General features: G+C 42.7%; 1 protein-coding gene across 1 annotated transcript in view; it reads right to left on the bottom strand.

Annotated features, from left to right (window-relative positions):
- The window catches only part of polr1b (RNA polymerase I subunit B), a 49,977-nt gene extending 42,655 nt beyond the window's left edge, over positions 1-7,322 (bottom strand). The window contains exons 1-4 of the mRNA XM_084321727.1: positions 7,126-7,322; positions 3,966-4,133; positions 2,662-2,808; positions 2,197-2,329 (exon numbers count right to left, since the gene is read on the bottom strand). Of these exons, the coding sequence (XP_084177853.1) occupies positions 2,197-2,329; positions 2,662-2,808; positions 3,966-4,133; positions 7,126-7,302 (625 nt within the window). The 5' untranslated portion in view covers positions 7,303-7,322. The remainder of the gene's footprint in view (positions 1-2,196; positions 2,330-2,661; positions 2,809-3,965; positions 4,134-7,125) is intronic.
- Between the last annotated feature and the right edge of the window lie 8,529 nt (positions 7,323-15,851).

Raw genomic sequence — 15,851 nt, 5'->3', positions numbered from 1 at the left:
ACACAAACTGCTTATGATCCGGACTATCCCAGAGCATCTATGGATGATGGGCGGGGAACGTCGATCAGTATTATTGATTACCAATACCCGTGTAAGTAGCCACATTCACAGATCGATTGCTAGCGTTGCACAGCAAGCTCCGATCCGGCTATAAATTAGGTGATAAATGTCTTACCGTCAGCCCGTGTGATACCCGGCAGCATTTCCCCGTTATCGATCGGCATCTGGTAGATCGATATGTCCATTGGTTGATGATAAATCCCCTTATTCCATGGTGAAATCTCCGCTTCGAAACGTGATACACGGTGCATGCTGTTGGTTTGTGATCAGAGTAATATGATACTCCGTTGGAGGGTAAAAAAAAATTCCATTCGCCCACAATGATACTGCAGTGGAGCGATGGCGCCCCTAAGAGGATCTGGCCGGTATTGCATGTTGCCGATTCCACAGAGGCGGGTAGATCTGCAGAGTCGATCGGGGATCTTGATCCGGTTATTAATATGGAATAAAACAATAACAACTTGCCACGGCTATATACGTGCCTCTGGTCCACAACGCATGGCACCGAAACACGTATATATACGTGGCTGGTCCTTAAAGTGTTATGGGGATGCAGACCAGAGTAAGACTTTCGTCTTGTTTACATCAGGGTCCCCCATTTTCAACTCATAATGACAGTTCATGAAGTTTATCTTGGAATAATGATGGATAAGATAACGTTATTTGAAGAAGCTCTTGGTACCCAAACTCCTGTATCCAATAATAATAATAAATCCACCTGATAGACGGGACCCTGATGTAAACAAGACGAAAGTCTTTTTCTGGTCTGCATCCCCTTTCACTGCCACGCGACAGAAGGTTAACCCTTTACTATCACACTACCGACGGTCGCCGACCTTCTGTCGGTGGACTCATACAAGTTCCTTGGGGTACACCTGAACAATAAACTGGACTGGTCGGATAACACAGAGGCCCTCTACAGGAAGGGACAGAGCAGGCTGTTCTTCCTGAGGAGACTCAGGTCCTTCAATGTGTGCAACAGACTGCTGCAGTCTTTTTACCAGTCTGTTGTGGCCAGCATCCTCTTCTATGCTGTGGCATGCTGGGGAGGCTACATCAACTCAAGGGACACCAACAAGCTCAACAAGCTGGTGAGGAAGGCTAGCTCCGTGGTGGGAGTCGAGCTACCTAGACTTGAGGTGATGGCAGAGAGGGGGATGATAAGGAAGCTGGCTGCCATCATGGAGAACCCCTACCACCCCCTCTACGACGAGCTAGTCAAGATGAGAAGCTCGTTCAGCCACAGACTCATTCCCCCACGACACTCAACTAACCGCCTCGGACAGTCCTTCATACCAGCGGCCATCAGGCTCCACAACAGTGGGCAGCGACTAGCAGCCTCCAGGCTCCACAACAGGGGGCAGCGACAGCGACTGCTACCAGACATTGACCTGGGACTTATAGGAACCCAAGGAGGACAACCTACACTACCATAGGCTTACTGCACCTTATGTGGACACTGTGATACTGTGATACTGTGAATAATGTATATTTCAGTGGATACCGTGATACTGTGAATAATGTATACTCAGTAGATAGTAAATTATAACACTACCTCACGCATACTGCACCTTATGTGACACTGTGAATAATGTGAATATTTCTTCAGCTAGTCAGATAGTAAATTATATTGACCATATTGACCAAATTGTTTACACTGCCTGTGTTGTTTTTACTACCTGTACACTGTGTTGTTTACTACCTGTACCCCCCCCCCCCCCCCCCCCACTCCCCCCCATGCTGCTATGATGCCTGAATTTCCCCAAGGGGATCAATAAAGGAATATCTTATCTTATCTTAAAGGGTTAACCTGCTGTCGTGTGGCAGTGAAAGGGTTAACAGGCTGTTGTGTGGCAGTGAAAGGGTTAACCTTCTGTGTATTGTCGCAGTGAAAGGGTTAACCGTTTTGGTAGTGCGGCAGTGAAAGGGTTAACAATTGTTTGTATTGAGCCATACTCTGTATTGTACCCATTCTGCAATCGGTTAATAAAGTTAATTAAAGCACAGTGCAACTAGGTATGAAATCGCCAACGCACCACTGACCACGCCCCCAAATGTGTCCCCTCCACCATTGAAAACAAAATGACGCCCTTGTGATACACACACACACATCATCCGAACCACCGTCCCATTTACCATACTGAGTGTATCCCTGGCCTCTGTTCTTCCATTTGGGTCTGGACATGGCGATGGGATAGTTCCTCCTCTGCATGATCAACATACGTATGACCTTCTCAATCCCGTTCACAATGAAATAACCCCCCATTTCCTGTTTATGAGAGGGGGAGAGCGGGAGTTTAGACTTCAACATAGAGCATGCAATGACATCATTTTTTTTTTTTAAGACAATGGACCTGTCTCAAACCCTGCCCCCTTTTCTTGATCCTCCAATCACAACTGTCGCTTACCTCGGACAAACCAAGTTTGTCCGAGGTAAGCGACAGTTGTGATTGGAGGATCAAGAAAAGGGGCAGGGTTTGAGACAGGTCTATTGACCATTTGTTTGACTGAGGGAAGCAACAGTTGTGATTGGAGGATCAAGAAAAGGGCGGGTTTGAGATAGAGTCAATTGTCTTACTACCCTATTATTCCATCCCTTACCTCGGCCTCCTCGTGGTGCCTGATGAGCTCCTTGGGGGGCAGACCGTGGAGGTTACATAGTTTGGACTTCACCATGATGGGCACATGGCCGAGAGCCTGCTTGACGATGCCTTTGGGAACGCCATTGAGAGACCAGCTGACATCTGCCTGAGAACGACCAGAAAATGTCCTGATCAAAATACAGATACTACATTTATTAGCAATTGAAATGCTCAGCGAAGATGGTATATCTTTGCCCTCGCTGTCAGAGAGATGCATGGTTGTTAAGAAGGGGTGTGTGACGAACAATAATCGTGTCACAATATATGGGGCAATATGGAAATGAGACAATATGTTATCAGAGACAAAAAAATTGATCATAATAATCCATTATCAAAATAACCCATTATTTATTATACTTAACACCAGCAAAACTGCCCTGAGAACGTCACACTCAGCAAAACCCTTAGCCCCTTTCGTGACTGCGATGTGCAAGCCAGGGGCTTTTGAATACGCAGTCACTTATAGCTCCCTAGTAGCCAGGTTAATTTGGACCACCAAGCACTGCTTAAAAGCTCGGGGTGGGTCCGAAATATATCAGATATAAATTTCAAAGGTACCCAGCGTTCAATTAGGGTTTCACACACACACACACGGCGGGGTTTGAAAGCTCGGCGTTGCTAATAAACATTTTAAATTAATTTTTATAAACTGGTCGACAACACTGCATTATTTCCGGCGTTGGGTGCATGATGCACATGCGCTGTGATCACAGCGCAGGCGCACCAGGCAGCCAAATACGGAAATACAGCCGTTTTGAGCAGTGTTGACCAGTTTATAAAAATGATTTAAAATGTTTATTAGCAACGCCGAGCTTTCAAACCCCGCCGTGTGTGTGTGTGAAACCCTAATTGAACGCTGGGTACCTTTGAAATTTATATCTGATATATTTCGGACCCACCGCGAGCTTTTAAGCAGTGCTTGGTGGTCCAAATTAACCTGGCTACTAGGGAGCTATAAGTGACTGCATATTCAAAAGCCCCTGGCTTGCACATCGCAGTCACGAAAGGGGCTATAAAACCCTTAGTTTATTGCCATTCATGGCGAGATGGACAGACTATAAGATGCTACTATAAAACACAACATTTTGTTTACAATTTCATATCAGAAATGGAAATATAGTGGAAATGTCAGTTTCAAATTTTTACAAAGAAAACATTTTTCAATAATTTTTCGTTTTTTCTTCATAAAATTTCGTGTCCTGGCTGTATCGTCGTCAAATGCCTAACGTTAGCTAGTTGTGACTAAGAGAAGCTCCAGCTTACCACCAGCTTCCCTCTGTAGGAGCACCTCCTGCCTCTGCACTCTGCCGGGAACACCGCCAGGTCTCTGCAGATGCTCCCTTTGGCGACCACGGGTTTATGAATGACGGCCTCGACGAAGGCAAGACTGATCCTATCATTTTGAAATGTGAACTCCAGCGGAGGAATGGTCTGAGAGAGAGATGAATGAAATGAATGAATGAATGAAACTTTATTAACAGATTGCAGAATGGATACAATACAGTACGGCTCAATACACACACTTGTTAAGGGGATGCAGACCAGAGAAAGATGTTTGTATTGTTTACATCAGGGACCCCCATTTTCAATTCATAGTGACATTTATGACACTCAACATACATGACATCATGACATTTATGGCATAGGGACATACATGACATACAGGTATTTAGTACTGTTACATTTGTGACATATACGATATGCAAATATACAGTACTGTTAGCCATAGATTAGATCCTGACAGGGTGCCGATTTGGGTCATATAATAACAACAACAATAACAATTGGGTAACAATTGAGAGATTTGGGTAACAACAATAATAATAATAATAATAATAATAATAATAATAATAATAATAATAATAATAATAATAATAATAATAATAATAATAATAATAATAATAATAATAATAAACAACAACAAACATCACGTCACGTGAATTGAATTGAATTTGCAGCACAGGAATTGCAATAAATCCCATGCTTGTTCCAGGTGTTAAGACTGGTTGTACTAATAGTAACACCAGGTGTTAACAAGACTGGTTGTACTAACAGTAACATCAGGTGTTAAGACTGGTTGTACTAACAGTAACACCAGGCGTTCAGACTGGTTGTACTAACAGTAACACCAGGCGTTAAGACTGGTTGTACTAACAGTAACACCAGGTGTTAAGACTGGTTGTACTAACAGTAACACCAGGTGTTCAGACTGGTTGTACTAACAGTAACACCAGGTGTTAAGACTGGTTGTACTAACAGTAACATCAGGTGTTAAGACTGGTTGTACTAACAGTAACACCAGGCGTTCAGACTGGTTGTACTAACAGTAACACCAGGCGTTCAGACTGGTTGTACTAACAGTAACACCAGGCGTTAAGACTGGTTGTACTAACAGTAACACCAGGCGTTAAGACTGGTTGTACTAACAGTAACACCAGGCGTTCAGACTGGTTGTACTAACAGTAACACCAGGTGTTCAGACTGGTTGTACTAACAGTAACACCAGGTGTTCAGGCTGGTTGTACTAACAGTAACACCAGATGTTAAGACTGGTTGTACTAACAGTAACACCAGGTGTTAAGACTGATTGTACTAAGAGTAACACCAGGTGTTCAGACTGGTTGTACTAACAGTAACACCAGGTGGTAAGACTGCTTGTACTAACAGTAACACCAGGTGTTAAGACTGGTTGTACTAACAGTAACACCATGCGTTAAGACTGATTGTACTAACAGTAACACCAGGCGTTCAGACTGGTTGTACTAACAGTAACACCAGGTGGTAAGACTGGTTAACAGTAACACCAGGTGTTCAGACTGGTTGTACTAACAGTAACACCAGGTGTTCAGACTGGTTGTACTAACAGTAACACCAGGCGTTCAGACTGGTTGTACTAACAGTAACACCAGGTGTTCAGACTGGTTGTACTAACAGTAAGACTGGTTGTACTAACAGTAACACCAGGTGTTCAGACTGGTTGTACTAACAGTAAGACTGGTTGTACTAACAGTAACACCAGGTGTTCAGACTGGTTGTACTAACAGTAAGACTGGTTGTACTAACAGTAACACCAGGTGTTCAGACTGGTTGTACTAACAGTAAGACTGGTTGTACTAACAGTAACACCAGGTGTTAAGACTGGTTGTACTAACAGTAACACCAGGTGTTCAGACTGGTTGTACTAACAGTAACACCAGGTGTTCAGGCTGGTTGTACTAACAGTAACACCAGGCGTTCAGACTGGTTGTACTAACAGTAACACCAGATGTTAAGACTGGTTGTACTAACAGTAACACCAGGTGTTAAGACTGATTGTACTAAGAGTAACACCAGGTGTTCAGACTGGTTGTACTAACAGTAACACCAGGTGTTCAGACTGGTTGTACTAACAGTAACACCAGGTGTTCAGACTGGTTGTACTAACAGTAACACCAGGCGTTCAGACTGGTTGTACTAACAGTAACACCAGGTGTTCAGACTGGTTGTACTAACAGTAACACCAGGTGTTAAGACTGATTGTACTAAGAGTAACACCAGGTGTTCAGACTGGTTGTACTAACAGTAACACCAGGTGTTCAGACTGGTTGTACTAACAGTAACACCAGGCGTTCAGACTGGTTGTACTAACAGTAACACCAGGTGTTCAGACTGGTTGTACTAACAGTAAGACTGGTTGTACTAACAGTAACACCAGGTGTTCAGACTGGTTGTACTAACAGTAACACCAGGTGTTCAGGCTGGTTGTACTAACAGTAACACCAGGCGTTCAGACTGGTTGTACTAACAGTAACACCAGGTGTTCAGACTGGTTGTACTAACAGTAACACCAGGTGTTCAGACTGGTTGTACTAACAGTAACACCAGGCGTTCAGACTGGTTGTACTAACAGTAACACCAGGTGTTCAGACTGGTTGTACTAACAGTAACACCAGGCGTTCAGACTGGTTGTACTAACAGTAACACCAGGTGTTCAGACTGGTTGTACTAACAGTAAGACTGGTTGTACTAACAGTAACACCAGGTGTTCAGACTGGTTGTACTAACAGTAACACCAGGTGTTCAGGCTGGTTGTACTAACAGTAACACCAGGCGTTCAGACTGGTTGTACTAACAGTAACACCAGGTGTTCAGACTGGTTGTACTAACAGTAACACCAGGTGTTCAGACTGGTTGTACTAACAGTAACACCAGGTGTTCAGGCTGGTTGTACTAACAGTAACACCAGGCGTTCAGACTGGTTGTACTAACAGTAACACCAGGCGTTCAGACTGGTTGTACTAACAGTAACACCAGATGTTAAGACTGGTTGTACTAACAGTAACACCAGGTGTTCAGACTGGTTGTACTAACAGTAACACCAGGTGGTAAGACTGCTTGTACTAACAGTAACACCAGGACCACGTGAGAGCAGAGAGACACGGACCTGCACGGCGCGAGAGAGTCCCTCTGTGACAGCGACGTCAAATGATTCTATGTGAGCTTTGGTCAGATCCTGGACAGCAGCGTGTTGGGTCTCCTTCGGGATGCCAAATCCGACTTCTGTTAAATTTTTCAAACTCGGACCTTTAGGTAAATGACTCCATTTGGTAGAAAAATCCATGCTTGCTTATTTACTACATGCGCACGGTGACACCGGAAGTACAACCCCTCCAAGTGTTTACTGTTTGACTTCAGGAAGTGAAAGGAGTTACTTAATTTAAAGAGACAGTACTAATTTGGGGAGACATCCCTATTACTCCGAATTCACATATTATTATATCATGTGATTTTAATAGAACCAATTTGGTAATGTAACATACTAGGTAATGTAATGTAATATTGGTGCATACCCGTATAATTCTTTTATTTGTATTATTCTATATCTATATGATCACAGCAGACTCTTACTTGATTAATTGAAAATGGAGGACCCTTATGTAAACTAGACAAAAGTATTTTTCTCTTAGCAGTTGTTTGTATTGAGCTGTACTATAGTGTACGCATTATGCAATCTGTTAATACAGTTTTCAATCAATCAATCAATCAATCAAACTCAGAGGATGAATTTCTTTGGGCACACCATCTATTAAAAAATGTCCTTATATTCTAAAATATATAGAGTATGATGTTAATAAAGTGCAGACTTTCAGCTTTAATTTGATACATCCATACTTACTGGCCAGTATGACTACTACCATACTGTATTTATACCTGTATCACTGTATGTTATATTACAACTATATACATACATCTGATAGCACTACACTCAGTAGTACTCATTTATATATTGTATACCCAGTTGTATCACCTGTATTAAAGGAGCTCCCGTCTCATACGGAGCTACTGATGAATTTGAGCCTGTAGATGGACCTGGCTGACGCGCCGTTATATTGTTTGGTCTGATACCAAACCGTGGCTGTGTGTCAGTGTTCCAATGATAATAAGATGCAGGCAGCTCTTCTTGCAAAATGGTATTTATTTTGCTTCACCGTGCAAACAGGATATCTTGGGTTGGGCTCCATAAACCGATCAATAATAATTAATACAATAACTAATTTACATACAAACATTGCGCCCTGCGGCGTGTTCAAGCAGCGGTAAACTGCGACCTACGGTCAAAAACCATTGCCCTTTCCGGGTCAAACTCTTACCTGACCTACAGTGTACCTGGCGCTTATATAAACAGAAGCGCCACCCCAAGACCGACGGCTTCTCAGTTACAGTGGCGTGGGTGACAATATTGTCACAAGGAAAGATGAAATTACATACCTGGGTTCCATCCTAGAGGCAAATCTTTCCTGTGACAAAATGGCATCCAATGTAATAAAAAAAGTCAATCAAATAACTAGATTCTTGTACCGGATCTCCTCTCTGGTAAACAAGAATACCCTGAAGAAGATTCAAGGGTACTACGACTATGCTTGCACCTCATGGTACCAAATCACCTCAAAGGCGCTAAAAACAAAATTACAAACATCTCAAAACAAACTGGTCAGACTACTGCTTGACCTTACTCCTAGAACCCACCTCACCCCTGCCGACTTTGACAACCTAGAATGGCTTAGAGTAGAAGACAGAGTACAGCAACTTGCAATGGGCCTGGTCTACAAGATACACTACACCACTAAGGTACCCATGTACATGTCAAAATACTTCCCAAAGGTCAGTGAATACCACGACCACAACATCAGAGGGAGCTCCACAAATCATGTTAAACCCAGATTAGGCTCAAACAAGGGACTAAACACGTTTCACAATTATGCCACATCTATGTGGAACGCCCTACCCACAGCTGTAAACGAATGTGAATCACTACCCACCTTCAAAACCACTCTCAAAGAGCATCTACGGGAGACTGCAATTAAAAACTGGCCCCTGTAAATGTCCGAACCCAACCCCCTACAATGTACAATTCACCCCCCCCCCCCCTCAATGTATACTCTTTTTAGACTATTTTTGTATCATAAACAGTACTGTATATTTGTAGATCTGGTATGTCATAAATGTCTAGATGCAACAGTACTGTCTACCTGTATGTCATGTATGTCATATGTTATGATGAATTGAAAATGGGGGACCCTGATGTAAACAAGACGAAAGTATTTCTCTGGTCTGCATCCCCTTAACAATTGTGTGTATTGAGCTGTACTGTATTGTACCCATTCTGCAATCTGTTAATAAAATTTTCAATCAATCAATGGTCACATAAATCCATTACACATATTTAATCCATTTGGCCCTTACAACCTGTACATTATATATTACTATTGCACTTTACTGTTACATTTGCACTCAGGTTTGGATGCCAAACCTCTTTTTGTTGTATTGTACAGTACATTATACTGTGCTGTATAATGGCAATAAATTTGAAACTAATCTAATGTTGGGTGAATCATGTATGAATTGTAGCCCTTTCTATACATACCTTAGTTCCCCCATTTTAGGGGACCACAAGTTATTGGACAAATAAAAGTAATTGGATACTTTGGCTTGCACCTCATGGTACCAAAGCACCTCAAAGGCACTAAAAACCAAATTACAAACATCTCAAAACAAACTAGTCAGACTACTGCTTGACCTGACTCCTAGAACCCACATCACCCCTGCACACTTTGCCAACCTAGGATGGCTTAGAGTAGACGACAGAGTACAGCAACTTGCAATGGGCCTGGTCTACAAGATACACTACACGACCAAGGTACCCATGTACATGTCAAAATACTTCCCAAAGGTCAGTGAATACCACGATCACAACACCAGAGGGAGCTCCACAAATCATGTAAAACCCAGATTCGGCTCAAACAAGGGACTAAACACGTTTCGCAATTATGCCACAACAATGTGGAACGCCCTACCCAAAGCTGTAAAGGAATGTAAATCACTACCCACCTTCAAAAATACTCTCAAAGAACACCTACGGGAGACTGCAATTCAAAACTGGCCCCTACAAATGTCCTAACCCAGTTGTACAATAAAGACCAAGCATGGCTTTGTCAGTATTCCAATGTACAGCCCCACCCAACCCCACCTCCTCCAATGTACAGTTTCCATGTCAAATGTATGTCAGTATTCCAATGTACAGTGTCCCCCCCCCTACCCAACCCCCCCCCCCACCTCCAATGTACAGCCCCACCCCACCTACCCAACCTCCCCAATGCACAGTTTCTATGTCAAATGTATATACACTCTTCTTCTGGATTTTTTTAGTATCACAAACAGTACTGTATTTGAAAATCTGGTATGTCATAAATGTATAGATGTAGCAGTACTGTCTATCTGTATGTCATGTGTGTCATATGATGAATTGAAAATGGGGGACCCTGATGGAAACAAGACGAAAGTCTTTCTCTGGTCTGCATCCCCTTAACAATTGTATGTATTGAGCTGTACTGTACTGTACCCATTCTGCAATCTGTTAATAAACTTTTCAATCAATCAATACATTCATTTATCTAATAACCTTTGGTCCTGGGAGGGCTATGTATAAAAAGGACTACAATTCTTCCACGGTTCACCCGATAAGGAAACACTGTCAAATGAAAGCTCTAGTCTGCATTTGAACCCCATAATCATTGTTCCATTTCAAATCCAATATGCTGGAGGACTGACCCAAAACAAGGTTTCACTGGACGCTAGACTTGCAGTTTTTACACAAGAGAACAGTCAATCACCCCGACTGTGACTCAAATGGTGACGTAACCCTATGTGAGAAATAGGATAGGCTACTTCATAAGTGAACTATGACATATTATAGATATATATTTATGTGTGTGTGTATAAATGACAATAGAGATCAAAGATGAGAGAAGTATTTTTATTCTACATAGAACATTGTTTTTCCTGATAAAGACAGTCAGGTTTCCATGCAAGAATTTGATAAAAAATATCAGCTAACAAAAAAAACACAACAGACATTCCTACTTCCTTTTAGACCATGTTCACCATCTGAAGCCACACCCCTTTATCTTGATCCTCCAATCACAACTGATCAAGAAAAGAGGGCTGGTTTGAGATAGGTACAATAAATCAGTCAGTCATATACTGGGAATTATAAAAATTATCGAGAATAGTTTTCTTTGGTAAGGGAGTGGAATCCAGGACACATCAACACAGGAATATGAACCAGCTGAAAATTATCAGATGTGCAAAGAAACACAAAATGTTATAAGTGGAAATTACATCATGGAAGATTGAACACTTAACAAAACAGCCAAAAAAACACAGAGGTCCAATAATGATAGGTGAATACAACCCATTACAATCAATCAAAACAAATAAAGGTGCATTAAAACGCGGGAGGTCTATTGCTTCTTTTGACTTTTTCAAAATCGGCAATTCCCTCTAAGGCACCCCTTCCCTTTAAATGGGAAGAAATTCCCATAGTTTGTATTAAAAAAAAATACAGAGTTTCCTTTTGATTTTTAATTCCCCAAATAATGAAGAGAATCTTGCTGTAACACATTTTGCACACACAATCTTGATACAAATACTTGTTTTCTGAATACATTTGTATCTAGCCAAACATTCAAGCATCATTTCATTCATTTTACCTACAAAAGGGCTCCATATGTTTCACAGACATGGAATAAACCTACCTCTACGGTAAATTACTCCTTTGAAAGAACTAGGCTCAGTTCGTGTCAGTGAAACATGCCCTAGAACTATTCAATCTTTTTGACCTTGTGCGTGTCAAATAAACACTATTTATAGTCGTCAGTTACGCTTCCTTCATTCCCCAGAGTTGTCTTCTTGTAAACACAAAAATACAATGAATACAAAATGTAAATAAATGTGGCAATGAAGTCCCTTACTTTTTGTCTTACTCAAAGCATGGGAAGCACAGCCTTGCGTATAAGAACTGAGGTTAAAACTAAGGTTATCCTGTAACCTTAGTTATATGAGTAATAGCGAGCGCTCTGCTCTATTGGAACATTCCCTATCACTTATTGTGATCTTGAAAACTTTCTGCCATTATGCACCTACACCTGTCCGGCCACGCCCACATATATAAGAGAGGGGTGTGACCGTACTTCCGCTCTTCCCTAGTCTTGAACGTTAAAACGGAAGACCAATAGGGGTCCTCAGTGAGTGAGAGCAGAGCGCTCGCTATTACTCATAACTAGGGTTCTAGGATAACCTTCGTTATATAGTGTAATAGCTTACGCTCTGCTCTATTGGAACACAAGAGCGGAGCAGAGTGGAGAGCCCGACAAATGCACCCGCTGTTGTAGGTGCCCTACAACCATCAGAATACGGGGGAGGGTCCGGGCCCCCCCACCCCCCCTAGTGAGGGGCGGAAGGGGGGGGGGAACAGGACACAGACTGTGCGAAAGAAAGGACAGCACCCAGAAACGCACAGGGTGAGCAGACCGCGGGACAGAAGGGCAGCAACACAATTGAAATCTAACAAACAACTAACTAACTTTTTGCTGCGAAGTGTGCATGTAGCCACGGACTTCCGTGAGTGAAAGAAAGGGAAGAGCGGAAGTACAGTCACACCTCTCGCTTATATACATGGGCGGATGTGGGCGTGGCCGGACAGGTGTAGGTGCATAGTGGCAGAAAGTTTTCAAGATCACAATAAGTGATAGGGAATGTTCCAATAGAGCAGAGCGTAAGCTATTACGCTATATAACAGAGGAAAAGAGGTGATTATATAAAAGGACACATTAAATAAAAATGACAGTGTAATAAATATTACTTAAGATGACTTCCTAATTCTGAGTTAAAACCATGATTATGACGTAATGCACCCTTAAAATGGATTATTTTGTCTGACTGTATCGTCTATAATGTTTATAATGAATTCCACAAAGAAAAATTACAACCAAGAAGGGGGGAAATCAACTACCCCGACATGCGATGTTCAAGCTGCTCACGCTTTCTCAAATGGAAACCTATATGCATAACCATTAGGAGAGGGGGAAAAATAAAATAAAAATACATAACAGTTTATTTTCTAGAGAAACGGTAAATAAATTAATCAAATTTAAACTTGACACACAGTAGTTTAAGGGTTTGACCTCTACAATATTTCTCAAATAAAAAAAAATCTCAAATAAAAAGTTAACCAATCTTCTGAAAGGCATCTTCAAGACCCCATGGAACAAACACAAACGGTGGTTATCATATAACCCTAGTTATAAGACTACTGGCTGAGCGTCTCGCTTCGCCTATTGGATTACACCATTCATGCACCTTATATCTACCATAGCCACGCCTACCTCCGGTTGTATATATCGTCCGGTGTAGTGGACATGCTTACCCTTCCGAGTCTGAATTTCACGTGAAAAACAGCCAAGGGTCATCAGGGCCGAAAAGCGAGACGCTCTGCCAGTAGTCGTATAACTAGGGTTATAGGATAACCAACTTTATACTTCCTACTGGCTTCGCATCCCGCTTCACCTATTGGACGAAATGGGCGGAGCAGAGCGCATAGCCTTGATAAATGTACGCCCTGCGGCTACGTGGTGCAAGGCGCTCACCACGAATACTGGAGACGCTGGGTTCGCCTGTTCGAGCCCAGCGCTCCACATTGCTTTCAGTTTAGCTGGTCGTCCGTACTAATACACATTGGCAGTATTAGGGGGTGGGAAACTGATGGGTGGGGATCGGGCGTTGTGGACAGCGACTCCTACAGGTCGGTTGGTGCGCCTGCGCAGTAGAATCAGGAAGCGATGGGGGCGGCGCCCCTCCAAAGCGCAGACCCCAGACGCTGAAAGATCGCGCCGCGCAGGTGAAAAGATGCAACTGCTGTTACCTCGAGTATCGGAGGGGACTCGTGCTATGTATGACTTAGTACACATTGCAGCCGGCTTGTGGGAGGCAAGAAACAGCGTTCGAGACAGGGGAGGGTTGAATTGGATGATATGAAATTGGGATGGGAGAAAAATAGAAAATGGGAGAAAAAGTGGATAAAAAAAAATTTACGCCCCGAGGTCCTTTATGCGCGTAGTCGCTCAGGAGACTCGCTCCACCAAGTATACGTCCCGCGGGGCCGGGGTAATTAACCCTGGCATGCCGAGCGGTGGGTAAAATTCAGGGTTCCGAGTCTGGCTAGACGGGGACACACCAGGAGTGGCTCTCTCTGTGGGACCGGGGTAATTAGCTCACTGCTCACGCCTGCCGATTTCTCGGTGCGAGGGGACCTCACCATGAACGCAGGGCGACTCGAGCCCTCCACCGACCGCTGCCAGCTGTCCCCGGGCTCCAGCAATCTTCCGGAGAAGTATTGCCGGTCTGAGGACACTCCATGACGAGCGACGGACGTCAAGCGCTTCTCTTTCTGAACGAGCTGGAGGAGTCCTCTCTAACGAACAAAAAAACTAAATCGTGCTCTCAGTGCTGCAGGTGCTTATGAGTGGCCTTTTCGCATGAAAAACGCGGAAGGGTGAGCATGAGCATAGCCACTACACTGGGCTATATACGACCGGAGGTAGGCGTGGCTATGGTAAATGTAAGGTGCATGAATGTTTTTTTTTCAGGCAAGTGCAATAGGCACACGAGTGTAATCCAATAGGCGAAGCGAGACGCAAAGCCAGTAGGAAGTATAACAGCTTATCATGACGCAAGCTTGCATGAGACAATGTCGACATCACTTTTGTCTTTGGTGATACTGTAGCCAAATAACCCAGTGGCACCAACTGGTTACTCAGTGATTGAATAAGTGGCCATTATCCTACACAGAGAGTTGCACTGCATTCCACTGTCAAACATCTCTGCCCAAACAGGAAGTAAAAGTAACCTCTTATTATTAACGCATTAACATATCTCTTAATATGTATAAATAATGTTTTGCCCTCTTGGGCAGAGGCACTTAGCAGGCTGTGGCGTACAGGCTTAGAGACAATAAAAAAAACAAATGTTATGCTGGAAAATGACTTTGAAATTATAGATATTGTCACCCCTATTCGCTTTAACTTATCGGGGCCGCTGGCTGTGCCGAATAGGATCGTTGTATTTTATAAAGACGCCTTTCTAACTGCCTTGGAAATGAGAGCCTTGAGCAGCAGCTTGCTGAGTCCATTTTTCATTTCACAGGGTCTTCACATACCTGACATAAGAGAGCACACTTCCTACAAGCTATTTTCAGTAACAAAACACGCTGCAGAGTAATCTATACAATAGTACAAAAAATAATAATAATAATAATAATAATGTACAATTACACCAATTCACTGGAGGTTCAAACATTTAAATTATAATAAAGTAAAATCAGGGTTCAAACACAAGCATCTGGGTAGCTCTTAAACCAAGAACTCTCAGTATGAGGTAAAAGGGAGAGGGGATCACTTGTATTTGGATGCATTAGGCTAGTCCTGCATGCTTTCTCACCAGCATGCTCAGTCTATTTAAATGAAAGACAAAAGAAAATGTAAATCCTACCTACTGTATATCCTCTTCTTAATTGAGAATAAAAAAAATCGAATAAAAAGAAATGTAAGCGTGTACTGTGAGCCGCCATGGAGGATCTGCCTTTTTTTGTCAACATCTAGCGTTCCAAAACTAAATGTAAGAGGGAGGTCCTTCTCAACAAGGAGTGGAAACACAGCAAAACATACATCTTGTTTAGGTTTTTTTTGGAGAGAAGACCGTACGACCTAAACTTCAGGATTACCTTTTGGAAATAGATTTCTGTTCCTGAAGTCTGAATTCATTGCATAAAAATTA

Source organism: Notolepis coatsorum (assembly GCF_963971535.1).
Source record: "Notolepis coatsorum genome assembly, chromosome: 9".
Taxonomy (NCBI): Eukaryota; Metazoa; Chordata; class Actinopteri; order Aulopiformes; family Paralepididae; genus Notolepis; species Notolepis coatsorum.
Note: the sequence above shows the minus strand (reverse complement) of the source record. Positions and strands in the feature narration are given on the sequence as shown.